Below are 12,599 nucleotides of genomic sequence, written 5' to 3' on the forward strand. Positions count from 1 at the left end.
CGAGGTAGGGGTCACACAGCCATGGAGGTCAGTTTATCCTGCAGGAGCTGGGGCTGGATGGTGTTGAAGGCACTCGAAAAGTCGAAGAAGAGCACTCTGACGGCACAGCCCCCGGCGTCCAGGTAGGAGAGTGTGCGGTGGAGGAGGTACATGACAGCATTGTCAACCCCAACCTTGGCCTGATAGGCAAACTGGAGAGGGTCCATAGCACCCTGCACCTGTGGACGCATGAGCTCCAGGACCAGTCGCTCTAGGGTCTTCATTACGTGGGAGGTAAGAGCGACCGGTCGGTGGTCGTTAAGCTCAGTAGGGCGTCCTTTCTTGGGTACAGGGACAATGCAGGAGGTCTTCCACAGTGACGGGACCCTCCCCAGCCGCAGACTGAGGTTGAATAATTGTTGCAGGGGGTCCCCTAGTTCCGAAGCATAGGCTCGGAGGAGTCTTGGGGAGACCTTATCTGGTCCAGCCGCCTTGTAGGGACGGAGCCTCCTCAGCGTTGTCGTCACCAGGTCTGCAGTGATGATGGTCTCGGTCATGGTGGGAGCAGGAGGTTGTGGCGAGGTTGGAAGTCCAGTGGTTGAGGTGAGGTTGAGGTGAGGGAACAGACAGGGTTGAGGTGAGGGATGATGGACATCTGATCCATGATTATATGGTAAATTTAATGTTCTGAATGTAACCTGTATTTAAGATTCTGAAGTTGTTTGCCCTGTATTTTTGGCTCCCCTCTGTGTTTCTTCAGTATAAAGCAGAGGTACATGTTGCGTTTAAAAGAATAATTTGCTATTACAGTGCACCATTATAGAATGTTTGACATGTAGTGATGTTTCTTGTCCAAGTAAGTATAGTAAAATGTTTTGTCCCTGTTGATTATATGACAAAGCCAGCTATAGAGTTGAAGCACAAAACTACACCTTGGAAAACATAGTGCCCATAAAACACTTGATTCACAAATTGAGTGCCCTGATTGAAATCTGAAAATGTACAATCTATTGTAAAACTTTTTATTTGTGGCAAAGCATTCTAATGTTTCCCTTTTCTCCTATTTACTTAAAATATACAGGACATCGAAAGAAATGCCATCCTGACTGACATGCAGAAGTGGGCAATGGGCACTTACGTCATCGGGAAGGAGAATGGAGATCCTGGAGATCACGATGATGTCGAAATATATGTTGATGGAGAAATCATCCTGGACAACATTGGCTCTACAGCCCAGGCTTGTGCAGCAATGCTTGGAGTGATCTACGCATTGAACCTGGCCTACCCCATGGAACTAAGACGGTACTACGAATTCATTCAAAAAGTACTCATTGAAATGGATGGGGACAAGCTTTCCCCCAAAGTCCTTGGACTAAAAAACAAAGTTGGTGTTGGACTATAAAACTTCTTCGGCCACAATTGTTTTCTTTGGTGTTTGTGAAGGTAGCAAGGTAAGGTTAATAAGATTTGTTTTGATTTTGTTTTCCAGATGTGGCCCACCTTGTATGGTTTGGTCAATGTTATTTGTTTCATATTAAAGTTGGTTATTTAAATACATTTTGTGGTTCTTTGTGATGTATGATAGCTAAAAATATTTCATTAGAATCAGCTGAATAAAAACAGATAGTATTTAAACAATTTAGTTGATTTACAAGTCTAAATAAAATTAGAAAAGCATACATAATTTATTTATGTACCGTATTTTCCGCACTATAAGGCGCACCTAAAAGCCTAAAAATTTCTAATAAACCCGTAGTGCGCCTTATATCCGGTGCGTCTTATATATGGATTAATATTCATATTAATATTGGTTAAAAACATGATCGCTGAAAAAATCCGGCAGTCTGGCCGCCAGTCATGCCACACTCCGCCACCAGAGGAGCACCTTCACAAGGCACTCGGGCATACGCACCCTAACAACGGTAGTCAAGGGGCGTCACCGAAGTCCCGGCTCTGACTGAGCTGCTCTCAGACGGTAGAGCAGACTGTAGGAGCACCGGTGATTACGTAGCAAAACATAAGGAACTTTCAACAATTCTATTGATAAAGTTTGACTGACTGACTGATCTCAGTATTTCCTAAATATTTGGCGTCGGAAATAACCCACTTTAAAGTTAATTGGTCTTAAAAATGCCATCGTGCTGTCATCTGGAATCTAGTGAGGGTCCATTCTGTTAGTCTGTGGAAACACACGGAGAAACTTGCATAAAGGTGAATGAAAGACCCTCAAAGCTGATCTTCCAGCCTTTTCTGGAATTTCAAGAGAAGTCACTGCTAGACAAAGGTGTCTACTGTACTGCAATTGATTTACAAATGTAGTTGATAGCTCTGGGCTGGTGGCGGAGGGGCGCATTCAGGCTTGTGTATTCTGTCTGCAGCGACGTGCTGTGAGATTCACGGCGGTGAGACACCGACATTAAAGTCAGTTCTAGGAGTAGAACAGCGTCATATTTGCCAGTAAATTAGCCTGACATTAAAAACTAGTTAAAAAATTGTTTAGGACACACAGCAGCAAATAGCTGCACCTCACCTCCGACTGGACTACCGATCGATCGAAACAATATTTAATTAATTAATGAAGACGAACGTCGGAGCTTAAATATCTGCTTCGAACTTCAGATCAAGAAATAATCTGCTCTGTTCGCACTGACTGCACTTGTAATGAATTTAACCTGTTTTTAATGTCAGTTTTTTTAATATGCGTGTTGACTTCTTTCTAAGATGGCAAAGTGATCAAGTGATCAGGTTTCCTTGATGAGGCTCAGAATGGCTTATTGACGTAAGAATGGGGGCCATTCAAAGGTAGTCAGGAAGTCATGAATGCAATCATGACTGTCTTAGCAGCACGGCTCTATCTAGTGGACGGATTGCGCAACTACAGCCGCTGCAGTTTATCAAATAAATTTTATTCATTTTTTATTGTGTGTACCTTATACATGAAATAAATTGTAAAACAAATTATTGAGGGTGCGCCTTATAGTCCAGTGCGCCTTATAGTGCGGAAAATACTGTACATTTAAAATGGATTTAATTGGATTTACTAAGGAAACTTGTGTTAAGTCTACTCAAAATAATTTTGGAGAAGTTACAGAATATAATTTAATGGAATTTGATTAAAAATTATTAGTTCAATCAACATAATAAAAATATCCAACTTCAGATTAAATTGTTTCGTGCAACCTCTTACAATATTAAAATTATGTTCATTCAACAAAACATTTTGTTCAGTGTAGGAGTATCAAATTCATTTTCACCGATGGCCACATCAGCATAATTATTGTCCTCAAAAGGCCAGATGTAACTAATAAATGTAACTCAATGTAATGTAAGATCAATGGAAATACTCCTGAATGTTAAATAACTCTGAATGTATTACTTATTCAAGTTACAAACATTACAGTTGCACAGAAAAAGTATGTTTGCTTTTTGCTCTATTATAACATAAATCCTATTAAACCCACATAACTCCATTAATCAAGGGTCAAATTATGCAAACGAATGAAGATAAATAACATCAAAGACAAGTGAGGACATTAACTTTGTTCACAAAAATTTTTTTTCAGTGTTAAAATGGGCTGAATTACTGGATTGTGGGAAAAGTACTTTCTGATCAAAGCAGACTTCGATATATTTTTTAGAGACTAACCTTTTATGCTCTTGTGGGCCACATTAAATAATGTGGCGGGCCACATTTGGCCAACAGGCCCTGAGTTGGACGCATGTGGCCTACAGCCTTCAATTTTGCTCATATAACAGTTTTCAAACTGACGTGGGCAAAATAGCGTGATGTCACATCCCATCACCCATCAACACAAAATCCTACCCAACATGAGCGGCATGATTAGTAAAAAGTATTAGTTGTATATCATAAGCTGTGTTAGCAGTAATGTGAAAAGTGACAGCATAGAGTGCAACAGTAGACATGGTTTTAGTCTTGTTGTGTCCAACAAATTTCTACTCTAATGAATATGTATTATGCTTCTGTTATGGATGCCAGGTCTACATTTCACACAGAAGATAAGTAAATTGAGAATGTATAGTCATTACTGTGTATGAAATACTGTATATTGGGATACAACATGTCATTTTGTAACACTTTTCATTGCTGTGCCTTTTTTTATTTTTTTGTTCAATGAAAAATGTGTGCTGTGGCTCAAAAATGGTTGAAAAACACAGAGCCAGGTTATATGGCTGCCAGCCATGCACACCCTTCTGTCAAAGGGTGCTTTCTCTAGTCACTAGGTCATACTGCTACAGCCCAAACGCTGTGTATACATTCAGCTGCGTGGGATGGAGGTTCACTCACCTGGCAAGACCTTCTCTGGATGGTGATCAGTGCAACAGTTGGTGTGATGGGACTGAAACTCTGCAAGAGTGGACTCCTTCCCTTTGCTACCCTTCCTCTGACGCAGGGCTGTCATGATGAAACTCTGAAACCAGAGTAGGAAGAGTGTGTCTGGTTACTCACACATATATACAGATAACAAATGAGAAGCTCTTAACACTCTCCTACAAACTCAGCTATAGCAAACAGCGACCCGTTTGTTTTCTCTCACTGCCTACAACCTTCGATTCTGATGGTTAAGGGACCGGACGGGCCTGCTTATGACGGCTTTTCATACGGATGTCGTGACCAAAATAGCGTGATGTCACATCCCATCACACATCGACACAGACAACAAAAAAACCCTACCCAACAGGAGCTGCATGATTGGTTACAAATATTATTTGTACATCACAACCTGTGTTAGCAGTGATGCAAATAGTGTCAGAACAGAGTGCGGCAGTAGGCATTGTTTAAGTCCTGTTGTGTACGACATACTTCTATTTTAATGAATATGCATTATGTTTAAGCACGCGTGCTTCCGTTATGGACGCCAGATTTTCTGTCTTGTTACAAAGACGATCAACGTTAAGATTTGCGCCAACGGTAGCCTCACCCTCCTGGTCTGGATGATAAGATGGTCCGACAGCACTCCTAGCTCTCCCTCTCTCCCCTTCTTTATCCCAATCACACTCACTTTTTCATTTACATTCGTCTCTCCCTCTGCGTTCAGTACCAGTGGTCAGTCCCTCGCCGCAATAGGGTTAAGCACGCGACGATACCGGAACGCAAGAGAATCTGTCTCCAAAATAAAAGCATATGCAAACACTTTTCCAACCAGCAAAACAATGTAACCTTTTCCGCTCCATCTCTAGATTGTAAACCAAAACATCCGTTATTTGAAAAAAAGAAAAAAACAGATGCACAGTTCTCCATCACACAGCAGCAGCAACAGCTAAGTATATGTTATATAAAACCAACGTACTAGAGTGCATTCTTAATTTCCCTTCGGGGATTATAACAGTACATTAAAAAATTTTTTAAAAAATTAAAAACTAAAAAAGACCAGTCACTTGTGTTTGTGTCAAGGCAATGACTGACAATTGCTGACTGTTTTCTTTTTTCTGTTTTTTTTTTGTTTTGTTTTTTTAATAATAGAAAGGGAAGCCATGGTTTTAGGGGAGGGGAATCTTACAAGCCAATGGCTTCTACTCATCAACCTTTTTTTTTTTCTTTTTTCGGATGTTGTTGTTGATGTTACGACACTAATGAAAGTGAAATGTAATAACATGTCTGGAAAGAAGAAAAATAAACTGAATAAATAAATGGTTAAGACAGGTGTGCTTTTGTATGGACCACTGAAGGGCATGACATTGGTGCTACATGAATAAATGCAGTTTAATTGTTATTGTACATAGAACAGGGTTCCACGTGTAACATATTTGAATAGGTTGTAGTTAAAATCCCGCTAAATGGGGAAATTATGTCATCTACTGTTGTACATGCCTGCATCATGTTAGCAAAGGATGATAGGAAACCCTCAGTACGACGGAGGATTTCCATGAGACAGGTAATGTCCGTGTGTCTGTGGACAAAATGAATTATCATTTTGAAAAGCACTTAGAAGTTAATCTGGGATACATGCCTAAAAGCTAACGCTATTAGACTAACTGTTTTTTGTTAAGGTCAAACATTAACTTTACAAACACTGTATTACTGTACTTGTAAAAACATGTCCAGTACAATAAGCTAACAGGTTGTATTGTTGTTTTCCCAGACAGGCCATGTGCTTAGGTCCACAAATTGACACACTGTTCACTGTCTCGTGTCCATTTTTTGTTGAATGCAGAATAAACACCCTCTTGAGCTGCTGCCACCACTTGAGTTCCAGACAGCAATTATTGCAGAGAAGACATACATCGGTCACATTGGTGCCGTGACTCATTGATGACTTTCGGATCAGGCTGGTGTTTATCATTGGAGCTGTATTCCTTTGTGCTGGACTGTCAACTTAACTTCATTATTAATATTATATGAGTGGGGACTTTGTTTTTTTTTTTTTAAAAAAACATGAGCTCTGGTCAGCCTGATAATATTGATGGAACGCCTGTCACTGGGGTAGGGATATCACATGCGGGTTTAATCTCACACCTGTCCCATTTTCATTACGTGATGATCGAGTGAGGGATGAAACATGTATAGTTATTGGTCCTGTGGACAGTCCTGTTGAATATGACAATGTACCCTCACCCCATGATCAGTCGATAAATGGGTTACACCCACCCCAGAGCGCTAGCACATCTGTCCCAGACCCTGTCCCTGATGAAGTGAGATTTGCTGACCAAATGATAACCGTTCATAGGAAAGCAGATCGCAAATAGTATTTTGACACACTTCACATCGGCCCTGCATCACATCACACCTCACATCGACCCCTTCAGCTACGGTGCACACGGCCCATGGAAAACTCTCTGCCCAAACAGACACTAGATATCTCCAAAGTCCAACTGGTCACTCAGAGGCAAGTCAAGGAGCCACCTACATTCAATGGGGAAAGTTCAGGTACAATAGCTGTTGATGAATGGGAGGACTTAATGAGAACCTACATTAGAAAGAGCAATATAATAATAATAATCTGCACTTTATCCGTCTTGGGGAAATTCTTTTTACACTCACACTCACACATGTACATGTATGTGTTAATTACACACATGGGTTACAGGTCACAGGCCCCTGAACACAGCACACACTAGGGGCCTGTAGGCATGCAATTAGTAAGCAGACATACAGTGGTACAAGGGAGTTGGAGTGACGGGTCGCGCACGAGGGTCGCGCCCCAATGAGCATCTTGTAGGGGGGACGGCACCTTGCTCAAGGGCGCCTTGGCAGTGGCTGGGAGGTGAGCTGACACCTCCCATCGTCAGCTCACGCTCCGATGAATGTTCTAGCGGGAGCGAGATTCGAACCCCCGATGGCTGTCTTCAAGGCGATGGCTCTACCGCTGAGCCACTGCTGCCCCAATATTAGGTAGAACATCAGGCTGAGGAGGTTCTCATCCACCTGAGGGGCAGAGCAAAAGATGTTGTGCAATTTGGAATAAGGAATGATGAGATTGATGTGCAGCAGATCCCACAGGCAATCTCTGTACGTCTACGTAAACATTTTCAGCTCTAGCCACTGCTCCTCTGTTCCTCCAGCTGACTTTTATTCCACCCTTCCGAAAGACCAAGAGACCAATATGATTATTGGCTTAGGTTGAACAGAACTGCTGATGTTGCTGCCAGTTGTCTTAATGCGCAGGGTAAGTTGTTCGACAACCCTTCTGTTGAAGTTACACGTATGTTCATCAGGCACTGCTCCAGCAGGGACTTGGCTCTTACCTCTAGGTCCAAAACTGTTGATAAGTGGTCAGCTTGTGAGTTCAGGAAGTGTTAGATGAATATCATCTGGAAGTTGGACTTGGGTCCTCGGCTGAGTTGTATGACAGAGTCGACGTGAATAAAATTGAGGTGAACCCTAATGCTAATTTCAACACAGACATACCTGAACAGAAAACAACTGTGACTCAAACAACCCTACCCTTGAGAAATTGATTGACATGCTGGAGAAGGTGCCACTTCAGGGCCTGGGTCATGCACAGGCCAATAGAAGACCAAATAGCAGCAACAGGTGTCCAAGGATTGAGGGCCTGAATGTCATACCTTGTTCTATATGTAAAGACAGCTCTTTGCATTCATGCACTGTCGAGAGGGAGGGCTGTGCTTCCTGTGTCACCTACCTGGCCATTCAAGACTGAACTGCCCAGAGGGCGGACGTCCCCATCCCCTTGGTCAGCAGGGAAACTGAATGATCTGCGTGCAGGGGAGGACATTGCAGATCAAATGAGTGAGCCTCCCACCTTAACAGTCACCGATTATTGGACATTGTGCATGACGTTCAGCAGGGCGGGGCTATCAAAGAACACTGTAATTTTCAAAGATCTGCAGAGAGTCTTAAATACTGATAGCCTACTACACAGATGTGACTACTGATGCTGGACATGTCCTCAGGGCATTAGTGGACAGTGACTCAATGATATACACTATAAATGAGACTGCAGACACAAAGCTTTCACAATCGACCCCTAACATTGAGAAGAAGTCCGCTGAGGGCTTTGTCATTGTTGGCTTTGTTGGTCTGGTCACACCTTCTTCTAGGTATGACGTCACTGTATTTATTTATGGCTCCAAGGTGATAATCCCAGTTCTTGTTGTACCAGGCCAACGTGATGATATGATTCTGGGTAGCAACATCATCAAGTGATGATTGACCCCGTATAATGTCCCTGTTGGCCTCCTCAGGTGAATGTAATGATACAGCAATGCCACTCAGAATTGGAACAGCTAAGCTCAAAAGATGTGTCACTCTGAAGCCACTGTCTGAACATTTAGTGTGGGCTAAACTACCAGCGTTTGACATCTCAGTGGTGGGTTGGACAGTCATGAATGAACCCACCCAGTCTAAGACCAGGTCGGCACAAATTCTGGTGGGCAGAGTTGTCACTCCCTTATGGGGGGGATGGATATGTTCTATTTAAGATAGTAAACCCCACTGACGCTTAGAAGAAATGCAAAGTTTGTGTCCCCCTGTCTTTCTGTGCAGAACGTGCCGGGACCAGATCGTGTCCAGTCCAGTGCTTAATACACACAAATCTCGTCACCTCCACCACAGTCAGAAGCTGACTGGGATGGAGGTGACATGGGCTTGCACGAGCTGGACCTCTCTTCCTGTGAGGTCTCCCTTGAGTGGACGGAGAAACTGTTGCAGATCATTGAGCAGTATGAGTCAATTTTTTCAAGGCACAAAATGGATTGTGGTGAAGCAAAACATTTTGTTCACAGAATCCGCTTGTTATATGATAAACCTTTTAGACTTCCATACAGGCGAGTCCTACCATGTCATTATGACAAGCTGCAGACTGCGTTGAATGAGATGGAAGAGCTAGGGATAATACGCAAGTCTCTGAGCGAGTATGCATCTCCCCTTGTCTTAGTTGTCAAACCTAATGGTGACCGTCGCATTTGCAATGACTTTTGGTGGCTGAATGCAAGAATAGTAAAACGCTCATTTCCCCATCAAACTGACGCTTTTGCTGCACTACGTGGCAATGTGCTGTTTTCTACTATGGACCTCACATCAGGGTTCTACTACCCCTATCAAAAAGTATGGAATCACCAGTCTTGGGTGAGCACTCACTCCGACATTTTATTATGTAGAACAAACTCCGATAAAAAGCTGAAAAAATAATGAATTTTTACAAAAATGCAACTCCCTGGCATTAATAAACACTAAAAAAAATTAAGAAAAAACATTGTGGTGGTCAGTAAAAGTTACTGTTACGGAGCAAGTGCAGAGAAATAAATATGGAATCACTCAATTCTGAGGAAAAAAATATTGAATCATGAAAAAAAGACAAAGAAATAACAATCAAAACACATCACTAGTATTTAGTTGCATTAAATACTAGTGGCGTTTATGACAGCTCGCAGTCTCTGAGCTGTCATAAAAGTCTCTGAGCTTTTATGCAGTCTCTGAGCTTTTATGACAGCTCGCAGTCTCTGAGGCATGAACTTGATGAGTGACAAACAGCATTCTTCATCAATCTTGTGCCAACTCTCTTTGATTGCAGTTGCCGGATCATTCTTACAGGTCGGAGCCTTGCTGTGGACCATTTTTCCACCACAAGTTTTCAATTGGGTTAAGATCTGGGCTATTTGCAGGCCATGACATTGACTGGATGTGTCTTTCTCCAAAGAATGTGTGGTGGGGTTTCGTTTTTCTTAAGGACAGGAGACAGTGTAAAATACAAGATATTTATTTTGTCAATTCAAATCATGTATAGGTTGAGTAGCAGTACAATAATATCATCAATAGGTTGAGTATGAGTCCAATAACATCATCAAAAGGTTGACAGACAGACAGGTTCAACAAACAGCAAGTTCAACAAATACTTATCTAAGCATGATGAGAGCTCTGGAGACGATGAAAAAAATTCTCCGGTGTGTTTTTGCAGAGTACTCTGGGTACTAAAAAAAACTTCAAGTACAAACTAAAACATGGATCACATATCTTTTTATACTCTAAAGGTGTGACTAGGGGGAGGTATTAACCTCGGCCCATCTGCTTTCAACCAGTTCTTTACGGGCTTTCAGTTGGTACGTCATGACCTCCAGACGTTACCAAAAATATCAAGTCGACAGTTTCACAAAACTATTTGATGACATAACATAATCAGTCACGCTGAGTCACTGTGAGGATCTGCTGCAGACATTCTTTGGATGACCCTGTGCAGAAACATACATTCTAATTTCAGGTATAGCATATGAAATGATCTGGCTAGCTGCTTCTGTCTGTGTCCAACTTCTTCCAAGGATACCCACAGTCATGCAAGCATTTCCAAATATGGTCTAACAGGAATTAATTTCATGCAGCGTCTTCATGACCTCGAGACATCCTGGGGCCACCTTCACAAGCGCTGAATAATATGACACACACAACACTCCAGATCTTTGGTTCAATTAAATGATATTATTTTATTATATTATTGTATTATTTTATTGTATTAAAAACTTTCCACCACAATTGTATTTACTATCAATATTAACTTGCAAAGAAATTAGACAGGATCAGTAGGAACAAAGACTGTCAAACACTAAAGAAGGGGATGACAAGCATAAAACAAGCATATTTACTGGATTGCATGAACGTCATCCACCGGGCCAGAGAGACACGCCAAATGGGCTTCAATCCTCAACCACGTGCAAGGACATCCACACCCATGATGACCCTCTCGACCCCAAGTGCTTCCATGAGGATCACCAGACAAAGGACACTAAAAAATGGATCAAAGATGGTATTGTACTAATAAACCAAAAGATACTTCATAATTCTCATTCAGTGACCACATTTTGTCTAAAAGACAACTACACCTAGTAATTAATTCATTCATATTCTTCCACCGTTTCTGCCTTAGCAAGTCATGGGGAATTGGACCCTATCCCAGCAGGCATAGGGCGTGCCGCGGGATAAACTCTGAGCGGGACGCCAGTACACATAGTCATGTGCTTAGATAATCGTGGCAAAGAATTCTTCTCTTTTTTTATCTTCCTCTTCCCGGGTCGTGGGCGTTGCTGGAGTCTATCCCAGCGGACCATGGACGAGAGATGGAGGGGACACACTAGACATACTGTATATCGTGGAGCCATACGAAAGAAACTACCATTCACACACATTCCCGAACCTATGGTCTATTGGCAACACATATTTGTGGTATTTTGTATTTATTCATTATTGTCATTGTTTCTAGGTGATGTGCCTCTCAAACTCTTACAAAGGGTTTTGACCAACAAGAGAACTTTGAAGGATGTGGCAAAACTGAGCACTCACCACCAGACTTCATCTTTAGAGGCTTTCCACAGTTCAATCATTCAGTTTGCACCAAAGAATGTTGTTTTTCCATTTATTGGAATGCTTTGCAGGTACATTAAGCAGAAGTTACTTCATTAAGAGATGTAGCCTAACCTGTGTTTTATTCATCCATCCATCCATCCATCCATCCATCCATCCATTCTCTTCCGCTTATTGGGGGTCGGGTGCGGGGACAGCAGCTTAAGCAGGGAAGCCCAAACTTCCCTCTCCCTAGCCACTTCGTCCAGCTCCTCCGGTAGAATCCCAAGGCGTTCCCAGGCCAGCCGGGAGACATAGTCTGTCCAGCGTGTCCTGGGTCGTCCCCGGGGCCTCCTCCCAGTAGGACGTGCCCGGAACACCTCACCAGGGAGGCGTCCAGGAGGCATCCTGACCAGATGCCCGAGCCACCTCATGTGGCTATTCTGCGGAGGAGCAGTGGCTCGACTCTGAGTCCCTCCCGGATGACCGTACTTCTCACCCTATCTCTAAGGGAGAGCCCGGACACCTTGCGGAGGAAACTCATTTTGGCCGCTTGTAACCGGGATCTTGTTCATTCGGTCACGACCCACAGCTCGTGACCATAGGTGAGGGCAGGAACGTAGATCGACCGGTAAATCGAGAGCTTTGCCTTTCGGCTCAGCTCCTTCTTCACCATCATGGACCGATACAGAGTCCGCATCACTGCAGATGCTGCACCGATCCGCCTGTCGATCTCCTGTCCCATTGTACCCTCACTCGTGAACGAGTCCCCGAGATACTTGAACTCCTCCACTTGGGGCAGGATCTCATCCCCAACCCGGAGAGGGCACTCCACCCTTTTCCGACTGAGGACCATGGTCTCAGATTTGGA

At 42.9% G+C, this 12,599-nt stretch overlaps 1 protein-coding gene across 14 annotated transcripts in view; it reads right to left on the reverse strand.

The window, feature by feature from the left end:
• Nucleotides 1-5,088, reverse strand: part of dpy19l3 (dpy-19 like C-mannosyltransferase 3) — a 95,262-nt gene extending 90,174 nt beyond the window's left edge. For 10 of the 14 annotated variants that reach the window (XR_011035633.1, XR_011035637.1, XR_011035632.1 and 7 more), the window contains exons 1-2: nt 4,920-5,072; nt 4,286-4,409 (exon numbers count right to left, since the gene is read on the reverse strand). Coding sequence is in view for 2 of the 14 variants with exons in the window: in XM_068318232.1 (XP_068174333.1) it covers nt 4,286-4,400 (115 nt within the window). In the remaining 12 variants the exon portion in view is untranslated. Of the gene's footprint in view, nt 1-4,285; nt 4,410-4,919 lie in introns of those variants that run through there. The other 4 variants (XR_011035639.1, XR_011035645.1, XR_011035641.1 and 1 more) reach the window with 2 other exon arrangements.
• Nucleotides 5,089-12,599: the final 7,511 nt, after the last annotated feature.

The sequence above is a fragment of the Antennarius striatus genome, chromosome 1 (assembly GCF_040054535.1).
Source record: "Antennarius striatus isolate MH-2024 chromosome 1, ASM4005453v1, whole genome shotgun sequence".
Classification (NCBI taxonomy): domain Eukaryota; kingdom Metazoa; phylum Chordata; class Actinopteri; order Lophiiformes; family Antennariidae; genus Antennarius; species Antennarius striatus.